The 15,655-nt window shown below is 53.4% G+C and overlaps 1 protein-coding gene across 3 annotated transcripts; it reads left to right on the top strand.

Annotated features, from left to right (window-relative positions):
• Positions 1-8,042: 8,042 nt before the first annotated feature.
• KCNJ9 (potassium inwardly rectifying channel subfamily J member 9) lies at positions 8,043-15,655 on the top strand. Of its 3 annotated transcripts, none has more exons than XM_007530608.3 (3): positions 8,043-8,214; positions 11,018-11,888; positions 15,198-15,655. In XM_007530608.3, the coding sequence occupies exons 2-3, from the start codon at positions 11,042-11,044 to the stop codon at positions 15,527-15,529; spliced, it is 1,179 nt and encodes a 392-aa protein (XP_007530670.1). In that variant the 5' UTR covers positions 8,043-8,214; positions 11,018-11,041; the 3' UTR covers positions 15,530-15,655. The 3 variants fall into 3 exon arrangements, with proteins under 3 accessions (XP_007530670.1, XP_060053661.1, XP_060053660.1); XM_060197678.1 differs by having other exon boundaries at positions 10,159-11,888; XM_060197677.1 differs by lacking the exon at positions 8,043-8,214 and having other exon boundaries at positions 9,727-11,888.

The following is a 15,655-nucleotide window of genomic DNA, read 5'->3' as shown; positions in this document are numbered from 1 at the left end:
AACTACCCCTGAGCTTATGCAGGTATAAAGACTTCTCCAGGGTCTAGGGGATAGTTCACCAGGTAGAAATGTGCCTTACCATGCTAGAAGCCCTGGGTTCAAGTCCCAGCACCAGACAGGTGCACCATGGGTGGCATCAGGGGAGCTCCATAAATGGTAAAGTGGTGGTGTAGTATCTTTCTTCTCTCACTCTATTCCTTCTTTCTCAAAAAAAAAAAAAAAAAAAAAAACCAATTGTGTCTTGCTGTCAGCTGTAAACAATCCCCCAATAAAAAATTAAAAATAAGTAAAAGAATAAAGTGAACAAAATTGGACAGAAGGAACTGGGTCATGGCACATTGCGCTTCCCATAAAGTTCACACGTTACCATACACAAGGATCCAGGTTCAAGCTCCAGATCCCCACCTGAAGGAAGGAAGCATCACAAGTGGTAAAGCAGAACTGTAGTTCTCTCACTCTCTCTCTCTCCCTTTTTCCCTCCCTCCCTCCCCCCTTCTCCTCTCAACTTATCCTTATTCTATCAAAGAAAAGACAGAAAGAGTGAAAATGAAAGGCCAGTGGAATTGTCGTGCAGGCACTGAACCCCAGCAATAACCCTGGTATCAATAAAAATAATCTGCCAACCTCATTGAAGATTGAAGCCATTTCTGCTGGTTGCCTTGTTCCCAGCAAATGCAATGGCTATACGGCCTCTTGCACCCCTGGAACTCGAGCATCACAGCCTTCGCTCAGCAAACACGCCTTAGTTTGAAGGTCAGAGGTACGGGGCGGTCAAGTCCCTGCCTGCCCTCAAATCTCAAGGTGACCCTGTGAACTGAAGACTGGTGTTCATCTCTGTTAGATGAAGAGTCATGGCTCCCCATTCAAGGGGAAAGTGACTGTTAGCCTGTGACAATAACCTTATGAACTGTCTGACCTCTCTCCACGCCCAGGTTACCAACCAACCCAGCATCCGAGGTGGTGTTAGTAGATCACCTGAGAGATCTGATCACCAAATGGTGCGGTGACCTTACCAGACAGACCAGTACACCATCCTCAACCTTGTAGCAGATGCCAAGAGACCAGGAAAATACTGGGAGGCTACTCTGCATCCTCCAGAGGCTTTCACACAAATCATGGGGATCCACAGCTGATCAAGCTCAGGGCCTCACAGCACTGGGTACTCCCCCACTGCTCTCCGGGTTCATGAATTTGGAAGGTAAGGGGTGTATTTGGTCCCCAAAAGTAAAATTAAAGAGACTTTGTAAAACTTGAAAATAAACTCCTGACTTGTATGGGGGAAAAAAATTTTTTAATTGGCCTGAGGAGGCCTCTCTTTAGTGGTTCTACAGACCCTAGATTCAGTCCCTGAAAATCAAGAAAGATAGAAAGCAACCAACCTTGCCTGTACTGTAGTGGCAACATCCCCTGTACAAAACAAAGTCAGGGAATCCTGTTTCTTTGGGATCCCCACTCTCCTCTTACTTTCACATGTTGTTTCATTTCTTCTTCAGTCAATTTGTTTTGGACTATTCCTTCCAGTAAGGGGGCCTCATCTCTTTTGATACCCCGATCCTAAAGTCAGGAGGCTCCCCCAGAGCTCAGCAGAGAGTGAGGTGCAGAGCCTGTTCTGGGTAGACAGTCCATGAGTGAACAGGCATGTCAGGACTTTGCTGAAACAGACAGGTGGACAGGGAGTCAGGCAGGAGAGGACTGAGGGAGAGGAGTCAGAGGGAGGAGCGACTAGAGAGGAGATGCCTCCCATGGGACACGTCAGTGCTCAGCCCCTATGGGCAAGCCATTTCCATGGGCAGAGGGACACTGGATGGCTGGAGGGCACAGCCCAGAGAAGAGAAATTAAAGAGTGTGTCTGAGTCATTGCTAAGATGTTTCCTTCTCAGTCAGATAAGTACACATGCCCGCATGGCAGGCTGAACTCAGGCATGCTTATCGACAGTCCCAGAGGAGTCTTTCCAGAATGTTGGATTGTTCCTTTTTTTTTTTTTTCTTCATAAGAATTTCACTCTCTAGACTGATTGTTTTGAGATAGACAGGCAGAGACAGAGAGAGAGGCAGAGGAAGGGAAAGACAACCACAGCACCGAAGCTTCTTCCAGTGCAGTAGGGGCTGGGCTCATGGTTCTCCTTAAAAAGAAAAAAAAAAAAAGAGGGTGAGGACTTATTTGCTCTACAAGATAGATAGAGAATAGAGCAGCATTTTGCTTCCACATATGTAGAGCTGAGTGAGGCTCAAACCTGGGTCTTCTGCACACAAGTCCTGCACTTTACCCCCTAGGCCACCTCTGCAGCTGTTCCAGATGTTTTTTTGTTTTTTCTTGAACTGTGTGGCTCCTCTTGAACCTTTTCAGCTGGCTCCAATAGACAGACATTCCAGGAAAGCTGACTGTGCTGAGGTGGGAGGAGGAAGGAGGATAAGAAGTAGCAGAAATAAGGAGGCTTGGTGTGTCTCAGACCTGCCCAATGTCTCAGGATCCCTTCCTCCTGCACCTGTACAGAGAGGGCCATTCTAGGCCACCTGCAACACCACAGCTTTGACTCCTGATCTACCTGTTCCTGTTCCTATAAATACTTCTTCCCAGTGTCTGAGGAGGCTTTGATCCTCTTGCTCATGAAAACATCCAGGAGGCTGGCAAGTTCCCGACCCTAGCAGCACCAGGGCCTCTGTGTCCTGTAGTTATGCTTTCATCTTTGATCATATCTTCGGTTCTGGCCCTTTGTCCCACCTACTTCTTCAGCCCTACATCCTCCCTCCACTCTGAATTTCTGGGGCCTCCATGTCCCTAAAATGTATAGAAATTGTTATTATCAGGGTCAAGCAGTGGTACACGAGGTTAAGTGCACATAGAAGCTTAAGGACCCATGCAAGAATTCTGGTTTGAGCCCCCAGTTCTCCACCTGCAGGAGGGTCACTCCACAGGTGGTGAAGCAGGTCTGCAGGTGTCTCTTTAGCTCTCCCTCTTTATCTACCCTCCTTTCTCAGGTTCTCTCTGTCCTATCAAAAAAAAAAAAAAAGGAAAAAAACGCCACTAGGAGCAGTGGATGCATAGTGCAGGCACTGAGGCACTGAGCTCCAACAATAACCTTGGAGGCGAAGAAGAAGAAGAAGAAGGAGGAGGAGGAGGAGGAGGAGGAGGAGGAGGAGGAGGAGGAGGAGGAGAAGAAGAAGAAGAAGAAGAAGAAGAAGAAGAAGAAGAAGAAGAAGAAGAAGAAGAAGAAGAAGTAGTAGTGGAGGAGGAGGGGGAGGGGGAGGGGAGGGGGAGGAGGAAGAGAAATAAAAAAGAAAGGAAGGAAGGAAGGAAGGAAGGAAAGAAAAGAAAAGAAAAGAAAAGGAAATAGTTAATTGCTATCACCTATCAGACTGGCCCCTTAAATTTATCTCCTCCACTGTTTCCCATTTTTCTCATCATGTTTCTTCTCCCATCTCTTCCTTCCCTCCAACTTTTTGCACAAGAAGTTATAGGATCTTGCTTGAGGAAGCTTTCTTCTCAGACTGGCAGATCCCAGGGCTGTCATGTACAGTTGCATAGTTTGTGGACTGCACAAAGGCACCTGCTGGGAAAATAAAAACTGGCCAGTCTTTGCACCATGGTTCAGAGCTGTTTCTGCTTGGATTGGGATTCCCCCAGTTTTTTCTTTTCTTTGCCCCAGAGTCCCTCCTGATCCCTGAACTAGTGCCATAAAGGATACATCTGCCCAGAGAGGGCTCCTAGTTCTAGTTTTTTCTTCTTTAATTTACCAGAGCACTGCTCAGCTCTGGCTTATGGTGGTGCAGGGGACTGAAACTGGGACTTGGAGCCTCAGACATGAGAGTTTCTTTGCATAACCATTATGCTATCTACCCCCATCCTCCTAGTTCTGTTTTGCACCTGGTTGATTAGTTGGTTAGTGAGTTAGCTAGCTAGTTAGTTTTGCCAGAGCACTGCTCAGCTCTGCTTCTTTCTCCTTCCCTTCTCCTTCTCTTCCTTCTTCTTCGCCTCCAGGCTTACCACTGGGGCTCAGTGCCTAAACAATGAAGCCACTGCTCCTGGTGGCCATCTTTTATTTTATTGGTTAGGACAGAGAGAAATTGAGAGAGAAGGGGGAGATAGAGAGCGAGAGAGAGAGAGAGAGGCCCCTGAAGAGAGAGAGAGAGACCCCTGAAGACCTGCTTTACCACTTGTGAAGTGACCCCCCCACTCCCCCATAGGTGGAGGCCGGGGCCTCGAACCAGGATCCTTGAGCAGGTCCTTACACTTCATACTATGTATGCTTAATCCAGTGCACCATGGCCCAGTCACCCTCAGCTCTGGCTTATAGTAGTGTTGGGGATTGAACCTGGGACTTTGGAACCTCTGGTATGAAAGTCTTGCATAACCATTATGCTGTCTCCCCCACTCCAACCCAGGTACTTTAGAAACCAGCAAGGTGGCTCTAGCTGTGCTCTCCTGATCCCAACATTCCCTGGTTCCCAGCCAATCTCCCATTGTCACAAGTGCGCTAATACATTTTCACTGAATTCTCTTGAAGTTGCTTTCTTTATCTCATGATACCTGAAAGCTGGGCCCCTTGCCTATTTTTTTTTGAGTCCTGGTACCTCTTCTCCTTGCTCTGCACAAGCTCTTTAGTAAGTAAGGAATCAAGTCCAGGGAACCCAGAAACCACAAGCCAGCACATTTGGAGAGGGAGTATCACCTCCTTCCTTGGAGCAGAGCTAGGTTCCACCCCTCAAGGCACCCTCACCCAGGCAAGGCAAAGGGGGGTGTGGGTCCATCTCTGGGGGACCCTGCTTATCTGCCAGTAAGCCACCCCCCAGGAATCCAGGCCAGTCCCATACAAATGTGTTCCTGCCTGGGAGATCGGTTTCTTCTCCTGGGCACCTGGCAAAGTGGCACCAATGTGAGTGGCTGCTTGGCAGGATAGAGAAGGGCAGGTTAGCAGCCTCAGGCTCAGATGACAGGCCAGGCCCAGGAGACAGAGAAGTTGACTGGGCTTTAACAGCCCTCCTGATGCCAATCTTAGCCTGAAAACCTGATATTTCCACTTGGAAACAGGAGCCCTGGGCAAGAGGGTTGGGGAGGAGGGCAGCATGGCAGGAGTGCCCTCTGCAGGCCCTTGGTGATGATGGGACAGAGGATGCTAGCGATGACAGTGGGCAGAAAGGAAGTGTATCACATGTGTCAGCACTACCTCTTATAATCCTTATGGAACCCTAAGACATGGAAGATACTCTGATTCTCATCTCTTAGGAAGGAAACTGCTTAGATGGTGGGAGGGACTTGCCCAGAGTCACGCTGCTGAGAGCAGAGAGGATTTGAAACTAAGTCACTGCCCCCAAAATCCTTTTACTCACACCACCTTCTGCAATGTCAGCTCATTTGGGAAGACATCTAGCCTCCAATGTACATCTCTGTGTCTTCCTGCTTCTCCAGAATATGTGTGTGTGTGTGTGTGTGTGTGTGTGTGTGTGTGTGTGTGTGTGTGTGTGTGTGTGTTTCACTTTACTATTGAGAGAAGGGCTAGGTGGTGGCATTTGATGTAGGGCACACATGTTATGGTGCACAAGAACCTGGGTTCAAACCCCTGGCCCCTACTTGCAAGGGGAAAACTTCATGAGTGGTGAAGCAGCAATGCAGGCATCTCTCTTTATCTCTCCCTCTCTATCTCCTGTTTTTCTCTGTCTCCAATAAATAAATAAATAAATAAATAACATTTAAAAATCATAGGAAAGAACCAGTCCAGAATATGCAGTGCTGGGGATCAAACTGGGAACTTCAGGAAGGCTAAATCTGTGTTCTACCATCTGCTCTATCTTCCCAGCTGCAGCTCAGACCTTTTGTTGCTGCTGTGTGGTTGGTTTTTAGATAGAGATGGAAGGAAGGAGGTAGAGGGGGACAGTGAGAGACCACAGCCCAAAAGTTTCCTTCACTGTAGTGGGGGCTGGGCTTAGATCTGGGTTGCACACATGGCAAAGCAGTTCACTATCCAAGTGAACTATTTCACCACCTCTGTTTATGTCTTCTTGTTCCTTTTTTTCTAGCTCCAGACTTTTTCAGATAAAAAGAGAGAAGGATGGGACCCATTGGTGATGCTCCTGGTTGAGTGCACATATTACAATGCATAAGGACTCAAGTTCAAGTCCCCAGTCCCCATCTGCAGGGGAAAAGTTTTGCAAATGGTAAAGCAGAATTGCAGGTGTCTCTCTCCCTTTCTTTTTCCCCTTTCTTTCCTTCTTTATTTTCTTTCTCTTTCTTTCCTTCTTTTTTTTTTTCTTTTTTTCTTTCACCAGAGCATTCATCAGCTCTGGCTTATGGTGGTGTAAGGGACTGAACCTGGGGCACTGGAGTCTCAGGCATGAGAATCTCTTTGCATAACCATTATACCCCCAACCCGCCCTCTCTCTCCCTCTCTTTTTTTTATATTTATTTATTTATTTATTCCCTTTTGTTGCCCTTCTTTTATTGTTGTAGTTATTATTGTTGTTGTTATTGATGTCATTGTTGTTGGATAGGACAGAGAGAAATCGAGAGAGGAGGTGAAGTCAGAGAGGGGAAGAGAAAGATAGACACCAGACCTGCTTCACCGCTTGTAAAGCGACCCTGCCTGCAGGTGAGGAGCCGCGGGCTCAAACCAGGATCCTTCCACTGGTCCTTGCGCTTTGCGCCACCTGCGCTTAACCCACTGCGCTACTACTCGACTCCTTCTCTCTCTCCCTTTCTGTTATTCACTTCTTTCTCAATTTCCGGCTATCTCAATCAAATAAATAAAAATCATAAAGGAGGAGGAGGAGATATCACAGCATCTTCCAGTGTGGTGAAAAGATCAGCACCCCAGGTATAAGAGAACAGAGAGTAGCTGCACCGGCACATACACCCCACCTTCTGCTTCAGTCATCCCCGTGGAAGAAATAGACGCCATAGCACTTTCCCTTCTGATTTTGTTTTATTAGCACTTGTTCTGCACACAGCTGTTCTTACAGCTCCTTCTATACATGATCAATCCAAAGAATCTTTTTTATGCTTTAATTTTTTTTATCCCAGCATGCCTACATGCACATTCATATGTGTGATCCCAGAGTCTTTAATGGCTTTGCAGTCAGTGATTTGGTGACATCTCAGAGATGACTCTGCACTGCCAATGTGGCTTTGAGAAGAGCACGGCAGGGACTGGGAGGGTGCATGTGGGAATGACCTAAACTATCACCCAGCTGTGCAACACTCATAATTCACTTCCCCTTTCTTGGTTTCCCTATCTCCAAATGGAGAAAGTCACCCATATGTCATTACCTTCACCCAGATGGGACAAGGAGTGTTCTTGGTACTCTTCCACGGAGTCTCAGCAGTGATGTTAGCATGGCCTGTATGTGTCTTTCTCCCCAGGGCCTATGTCCCTGCCCCCTGCCTGTGGACAGAGAACTGTCATTTGGGTGACTCTTGGCATGTGTGCTGTCAAAGGCTGTTGAAGGGTCAGTGAGGCCTCGTCAAGGCTCTCCCCTGATAGACATATGGGGTGTTTCTAGACTCTTCTATTATCTAACTATGTTCTTTTGTTTCCCCTGTAGGTTCGATGCAGCCCACAGGGAGTAGGCGAAAGGGGGCTGTTGGCACACATGCCCCCTGTGGGATGGGACCACCTTGGCAAAGTTAGACCTCTGACTTTGCCTTCTCCATTGGGGGAGTTCTGTTTCCCTCTAGAATCCTCCTCTGGATCCCAGTGGACCCTCCAGAGCTGAAGGTAGGACCCAAGAGCAACACCTGTAGCAATGCCCCTGGAGGTAGGTGCCGCCAGACCCCCAAGGTTTCTGGATTGCCAGGAGATCAACGGGTTTACTGCAAACACTCTGGTGCCATGATTCCCCAAGCTGGAGCATCTCAGAAGAGAGCCAGCTCCTCTCTTCTCCTGAGGGGTGAGGAGGCGAGCTCCAAGCTGTCCAGGAGGAGGGACTTGGGCTAAAAATAGCTGTGGCGTGTGGATCTGTCTCTCGTGGTACCCAGGACTGGAAAGGGGCGGGGGATGGTCCAGAGCTGTCGCCAGCCAGGTTGCCGTGGAGACGGGAGCGAGCAGGGGAGCCTGGGAAGCGGGATGACACAGATAGCGGCAGAGCTGCTGCTCCGTGGAGGAGACACTGTGGAGTCTGGAACCCCCACCCTCTTCGGGGCCCCAGGGGGCGGTGTCAGGGGCATGGACACCACTTCCCAGGGGTCTCCTCTGCCACCAGTGACTCTCCTCTGCACCTGCTGTGAGTTGAGTTTCGGGGGGACTTGGGTTTGGGCCCCTACTGATGAGGTCATTGGGGGTTCAGGAGGAGCTGGTTCCTTGGGGAGTTTCAGCGATCCTCCCCTGCCAGAAAGCAAGCCCCCTTGCTTACCTTCATCCCCAGGGAGAGTGCAGGGGGTGTGGGATGAGATGGCACTGGGGTCATGGAGCAAGGGACGGCAGCATGCACAGGAAGTGAGGAGGAAGGTGGAGGACAGGAGTCTTTGGAGGGAAAGGGCAAGAACAAAGTCTCTGACCCTGATGGAGGCAGCATTTCATCTTCCTCTTCCCTGTGGGGCCAGGATTACAAAAGGCAGGACTAAAAGTAGGGTACTGAGCACTCTGGGGTAGTCAGCCAGGGGGTTCCCTCTCACCCTGGGCAAAGAGCTATCCAGGCAGGAGGGCAGGGCTGGGACATTTTAGATGGCCTAAGAGGACATCTGCAGACACAGCGGGGGGCCCCCATTATGAGCAGGATAAGGGGCTTTTCAAATGGCAATGGATCCCTGCTGGACTGTGGGCTGTGGACCTGTAGGGGGCAAGAAAAAGATGGGGAGACCCTAATGTGACATGGCGCTGGGGGCGGATTCCTGACCCCAGTGACCCCTCTTGGAAAATAAGCGCGGGGTGGCCTCAGGCACCAAGCCTTCTCTTTCTGGTTTCCTCCGCCTGCCCTCTGCCCCACCCCTCGCTCGCTCTCTCTTTCCCAAAAGGTCCAGGCAGGGCACCTCTCTCCAGAACTTAAGTCCTGGGGTGCTGGCTCTGGAGTAACAGAACCACGCATTTCTCCCCAGGACCTGGTCACACATCCTGGCCATCTGTGAGCCTTATGTCACACTCATCTCCTCTACACCCTCCTCCCACCCCACCTGTCAGCCCTGGTTTCTTAGGCGCGGAGAAGAATTTTCCAGGAAGAAGGATGAATGGAAGAGTCCCAAGTCTTTGTTTACATAGACCCTTCCTCTGGGGACTCTGGGGCCTTGGGGGGGAGGTGTTCTGGGAGTTTTCGGGGGGGGGGGGGCAGGCTGCAGTTCAAAGAGCTCAGAGAGGGGTGGGATACAGAGTCAGGGGCTTCCCTTGGGAGGTGGGTTTGAGAGCACAAGTTGTGAGGACAGTCGGTTGGAAGAAGGAAGTGGGGTAAAATTGAAGGGGTGGCAAATGTGGGTGCCCGCTGCTTTCCTGATCAGATCTGACTTCCACAAAGAGCAGGGCACTAGGGAGTACCAACCTAAGTCTGGGTGAGTCTGGGGCTCCCTGTATCCTTCCATATCCTCCTGTTTGTTTGCAGCTGTCTCCATTTTGGGACGAGCCCAGGGGACAGACAGGGCTGACCTGTGGCAACTGGGAACATTCCTGGTGGGTCCTGGGGTGGATGGCCATGGGCATTTGCTCCATGGGCATGTCCACCTCTTGCCTACAGAGATTTTCACTAACTTCCCACCACCTCCACTCTTATCTTTTCTAAAACAATGTAGGAGGATGGAGTCAGGTGGAGGAGTGAGTGCAGGGTAGTGGGAATGGGATAGACCTGCTGTCCATCTTGGGGTGAACTGAGAGAGAGCCCAGTTAGTGCTCAGGTTGATGGTGAAGGATGGCTACACTGATATTATCCAGTGAGGGAGTGGATTAACTAGCTACCTCCAGGGTCCCAAGCTTTTAGGCTACCCCCTCCCTACCTGTACCCTTTGTCTCAGAAGACCTCATCCCTACGGGAGGTTTGAGAACCAAGATCTCAGCCACCTCCCTGCCCTGAAGCTGGCCACCTTACTGCACACCTGTGCCCTCAGGTGCCTGCACGAGAGCTCCCTATTTGGAGGAATAGAAGGTGGGGATCAGGGGGGAGGGAGGTGTGCTGCTCTGTTCCTAATCCATGGGACAGAGGACAAAGGAAAGATGCCCACAGAAGCCTGGCTCTATGTCTATGCAGGCTGGGTGCTGAGAGAACTAGGTCCCCCAGCCCTGGGGGCTACCCTCACCATCCAGCTGGGAGATCCAACATGCATGTCACACACACCCACACCCACACCCACACCATGGCCTGAGACACACACAAAGACACTCATATACTATGGACTGGCACATACTCGTCTTGGGATGGCACATAAACACAAAACCATGGGCTCAAACACACCATGGGGTGGCACTGGCACACACACACAACCATGGGCTGAGACACACACATATGGGCTGGCACATATGCATCATTCATGGACACACACATACACACTAGACGGGAGTGGTGGGAGGCATACACACACATACACACACAAACCATGGGCTGAGACACACATACTATGGGCTGACACAAAAACACACATATACTATGAACTGGCACATACACATTTTGGACCGATACACACACACACAAACAAACAACCACAGACTAAGCCACACACATACAGACATACCACGGGCTGGCACTGCCACACACACACACACACACACACACACACAAAACCATGGGCTGAGACACATACATATTATGGACTGACACATACTCATCATTCATGGGGACACACACACACACTAGAGGGGAGTGGTGGGAGGCCAACACACACACAGGCTAAGACTCACACATGCTATGGGCCGGCACATACACATCATTCATGGACGGACACACACACATCATTCATGGACACACACACACACGCACACACTAGAGGGGAGTGGTGGGAGGCCAACACACACACAGGCTAAGATTCACACGTGCTATGGGCTGGCACATACACATCATTCATGGACACACACACACACACACACACCACACACCCGCACTATGCCCGCAGGTGGCGCCGCGGGGTGAGGCGGCCATGGCACAGGAGCATGCGCAGTCCCCGGGCCCCACGAGGTCCGCCCGGCGGCGTGGCCGGCAGCGCTACGTGGAGAAGGATGGTCGCTGCAATGTGCAGCAGGGCAACGTGCGCGAGACCTACCGCTACCTGACCGACCTGTTCACCACGCTGGTGGACCTGCGCTGGCGCCTCAGCCTGCTGGTGTTCGTGCTGGCCTACGCGCTCACCTGGCTGTTCTTCGGCGCCATCTGGTGGCTGATCGCCTACGGCCGCGGCGACCTGGAGCACCTGGAGGACGCCGCCTGGACACCCTGCGTCAACAACCTCAACGGCTTCGTGGCCGCCTTCCTCTTCTCCATCGAGACGGAGACCACCATCGGCTACGGCCACCGCGTCATCACCGACCAGTGCCCCGAGGGCATCGCGCTGCTGCTGCTGCAGGCCATCCTGGGCTCCATGGTGAACGCCTTCATGGTGGGCTGCATGTTCGTCAAGATCTCGCAGCCCAACAAGCGCGCCGCCACGCTGCTGTTCTCCTCGCACGCCGTGGTGTCGCTGCGCGACGGCCGCCTGTGCCTCATGTTCCGCGTGGGCGACCTGCGCTCCTCGCACATCGTCGAGGCCTCCATCCGCGCCAAGCTCATCCGCTCGCGCCAGACGCTCGAGGGCGAGTTCATCCCGCTGCACCAGACCGACCTGAGCGTGGGCTTCGACACGGGCGACGACCGCCTCTTCCTCGTGTCGCCGCTCGTCATCAGCCACGAGATCGACGCCGCCAGCCCCTTCTGGGACGCGTCGCGCTGCGCCCTGGAGCGGGACGACTTCGAGATCGTGGTCATCCTGGAGGGCATGGTGGAGGCCACGGGTGAGGCCAGCGGGGAGACGGGGGAGGGGGACGCGGGGGAGGGGATGGGGGAGGAGGAGATGGGGAAAAGGAGGGGGGACGGGGGAGGAGGAGGCGGGGAAAGGAGGGAGGTGAGGGAGGAGGAGGAGATGGGTAAGAGGAGGGGGAGGGGGAGACGGGGGAGGGGAGATGGGGGAGACAGGGGAGGTGAGGGGGAGGAGGAGATGGGGAAAAGGAGGGGGGATGGGGGAGGAGGAGGCTGGGAGAGGAGGGAGGTGAGGGAGGAGGAGGAGATGGGGAAGAGGAGGGGGAGGGGGAGACGGGGGAGGGGAGATGGGGGAGGTGAGGGGGGAAGAGAAGATGGGGAAGAGGAGGGGGAGGGGAGACGGGGAAGGAGGAGGCGGGGGAGACAGGGGAGGTGAGGGGGAGGAGGAGATGGGGAAAAGGAGGGGGGACGGGGGAGGAGGAGGCTGGGGAGAGGAGGGAGGTGAGGGAGGAGGAGGAGATGGGAAGAGGAGGGGGAGGGAGAGATGGGAGAGGGGAGACGGGAGAGGTGAGGGGGGAAGAGGAGATGGGGAAGAGGAGGGGGAGGGGAGGGAAAGGCGGGGGAGGGGAGTGGGGAAGAGGAGGGGGAGGGGAGATGGGGAAGGAGGAGGCGGGGGAGACAGGGGAGGTGAGGGAGGAGGAGGCGATGGGGAAGAGGAGGGGAGACGGGGGAGGTGAGGGGGAAGAGGAGATGGGGAAGAGGAGGGGCAGGGGGAGATGGGGGAGGGGAGACGGGGGAGGTGAGGGGGAAGAGGAGATGGGGAAGAGGAGGGGGAGGGGAGACGAGGAAGGAGGAGGCGGGGGAGGCAGGGGAGGTGAGGGAGAGGAGGAGATGGGGAAAAGGAGGGGGAGGGGAGAAGGGGAGGAGGAAACAGGTAGAGGAGGGGGAGGGGAGTTGGAAAGAGGAGGGGGAGGGGGGAAGGGAGAGGGGAGATGGGGAGGGAGGGGAAATAGGGGAGAGGACACAGGAGGAGGGGAAGGGGAAATGGAAAGGGACGGAGATGGGGAGGGGCAGGGAGAGGGCGGGGGAGGGGCGGGGGAGACAGGGGGGGGGATGGGGATATGGAGATGCTGATCAGGTGGGGGGATCGAGGAGACTTGGAAGAAATGCTGGTGGCAGGCAGACTGGGGGGAGATAGGGAGATGGAGAAGCTGAGGGACTGAGGAGGTGATGAAGGGAGGGGACCGGGAAAGATTGAGTGGAGACAGGGAGAGGCTGGTGGGAGGGAGAGTTTGAATAGGACCTGGGGTCTCGGAGAGTGGAGAAGCTGGTGGGGGAAAGGTTGAGGGGAGATGTGGACCTGGGTAGGAGAGGCACTCCTCCACCCCCCAGAGCCTGGAGAAATTTTGGGAGATGGTTTTGACTGGGTGGGGCTCAGAGGGGTATCCCTGTGGGGGCCAGTGATTGTAGCTGCAAGCACCCCAATTCCTTCTGCCCCACACTTGATGGGGTTTAGACCTACCAGGAATCCCAGGGCAGCAGCATCTAGGTGCTGTGCTCACCCTGACTTCAAAGCCTAGTGGACCCAGGAAAGGGTGGACAGGGTCATGGAGCCCACTCTGGGGGCACTCAGCCTTTTGATGTTGAGGTGGGTAGGGCTTTCTCTTTGCTAAGAGTAAGACCCCTGGTGTCCAGGAAAGGTTGATACTTGCTTACACTTTCTGCCTCAGTTTCCCCATTTTAGCTTTCACTGACACAGGAGACAAGAAGCCGCTCCCAGAAGGGAGGGCCACCTGTGAAGCCAGTCCTCCCTGTCTCGCAGGAAAGATTTAAGCATGGCACAGGCCGGCCCTGGGGCAGCACAGGCATGTGGAGGGGAGAGGCGAAGGCGTGGAGGCAGAAGCCATCAGGGCCTGGGGCTTGTGTGCTGGCTTCGCCCCCAGCTGCCATCCCAGCCCCTTCTGGGCTCTTCCCAGAGCCTGAGCCTCACAGCAGTGAGGCTTCCTGGGGGTCCCCTTCCTGGGGGTCTGCTCCCTTCTCCACACCTCTGGTTCTCCCCCACCCAGTAGCAAGATGGGGACCCCCTGCCCAGACCTCTTCTTATCACCTCTCCCTTCCTCCTTCTTTCTCTTCCTCCTCAGCATCTCTTTCATCCCCTTTTTTTCCTGTCTCCACTGCATACTTCCTATTCCGGTCTTAGCCGAGGGCCAAAGGACACCAGTGTCCTGAAGGCATCCCAGAGCTGGGCTGTCAATGTTGAAGCCAGTTCTGGTTCACAAGTGCTCACTCTTGCATCCCTACCCTTTTATGGGGGGGGGGGCAGGGTTAGGAGGAGGACCACATGCCCTGGTGAGTAGCCTGGACAAAGAAGGTCACAGGCATAAGCCAAGGATTCCAGGAGCAGAAGGGGGAGATGGGGAAAGAGCACTCTGGTTTTTCTAGAGAGCCAAGCTGGAAAGGATGGAAATGTTTTGGGTGAGAGAGGCTTCAAAATGCTTTTGGAAAGCAAGTATAATGAGCCCCAAACCCAACAAGATGACATTTAAGAGGCATAAATATAAAATTCTACATTTAGGCTTTGGGGAAAAAAAAAAACACTTATGTAAGCACAGCATGAGAGTAGGTTTGGCATCGGGCTGATGAGAGAGAAAATGCTGAAACGTTGTTGGCCACTGGCTGAGTGTCCTAGTGACATGGGGCAGCTTCCAGAAATGTGAGGAAGGGTATCTGGCTGCCCCCTGGGACACTCCAGCTAGAGCAAGAGCGGCTGAGCATCTTCTGCACGCCTCCAGCTCCCTTGGGTGCTGGTCATCCTCCAAGCACTGCACATCCTCTCTGGTCAACCAGTTTATAGTCAGAAGGCAGTTTTGGAAGCCAGGTCATAGGAAGACAATCGAGGGAGCAGATGGGTTAAATATCTGCTTTTCAGACCCAGGGAGGGATGCCACATGACAGGAGACTGAGATCAGGGTGTGAAGCCCAGGAGGCAGATTTCAGCTCTGCACAAAAACCCAAACCGTTAGAGCTAGCACACACAGAGAGGAGCAGCTGCTCTGGGAGGTGGTGAGCTACCCATCCTAGGGGGAAGTCAAGTGTACACTAGGTGCCTGTCATTGGGAATGCTCCCATGGGGCGCCCTGTGTGCCAAGGGAAGTTGGAGTAGATGATTGTTAGGGCTGGTACTGGGTTTATTGGCATCTCCAACAGAGGGAGGGGAGTGGGGAGTGAGGAGGAGTTGGGCAGAGAGGAGGTGAGGGAGCTGGGAAGTATGTGGGACCAAGGGTGGAGGGGGGGATCTTGGAGACGGGGAGGCAGAGACCTCCCTGACCCACCGTCCTCCACAGGGATGACATGCCAAGCACGGAGCTCCTACCTGGTGGATGAGGTGCTGTGGGGCCACCGCTTCACATCGGTGCTGACCCTTGAGGATGGCTTCTACGAGGTGGACTATGCCAGCTTCCACCAGACATTTGAGGTGCCCACGCCCTCCTGCAGCGCCCGTGAGCTGGCTGAGGCCGCTGCCCGCTTGGATGCCCACCTTTACTGGTCCATCCCCAGCCGGCTGGACGAGAAGGTGGAGGAGGAGGGAGTGGGGGAGGGTGCGGGGGGTGGTCTGGGGGCAGACAAAGAACAGAATGGCTGCCTGCCTCCCCCTGAGAGTGAATCTAACGTGTGACCATCTATTCAGACCCCTGTGGCAGGGCCAACAGGACCCCGGGAACAAAGATGGGAGGGGGAGGCAGAGGGGCACCTGGGAACACTGAGAAGCAGGAGAGACTCTGTAAGTCTCAGATGTGGAAGA

This window comes from Erinaceus europaeus, chromosome 9, assembly GCF_950295315.1.
Source record: "Erinaceus europaeus chromosome 9, mEriEur2.1, whole genome shotgun sequence".
In the NCBI taxonomy this organism is placed as follows: domain Eukaryota; kingdom Metazoa; phylum Chordata; class Mammalia; order Eulipotyphla; family Erinaceidae; genus Erinaceus; species Erinaceus europaeus.
The sequence above is the reverse complement of the archived record's forward strand: the minus strand, read 5'-3'. Positions and strand labels throughout refer to the sequence as shown.

Bases quoted from the DNA above. Each gene is read 5' to 3' on its own strand.
- KCNJ9 (XM_060197678.1), top strand. From the start codon at position 10,943: ATGGGCTGGCACATACACATCATTCATGGACACACACACACACACACA. The intron at 11,889-15,197 runs GTGAGGCCAGCG...CGTCCTCCACAG, and splicing joins GGGCATGGTGGAGGCCACGG to GGATGACATGCCAAGCACGG.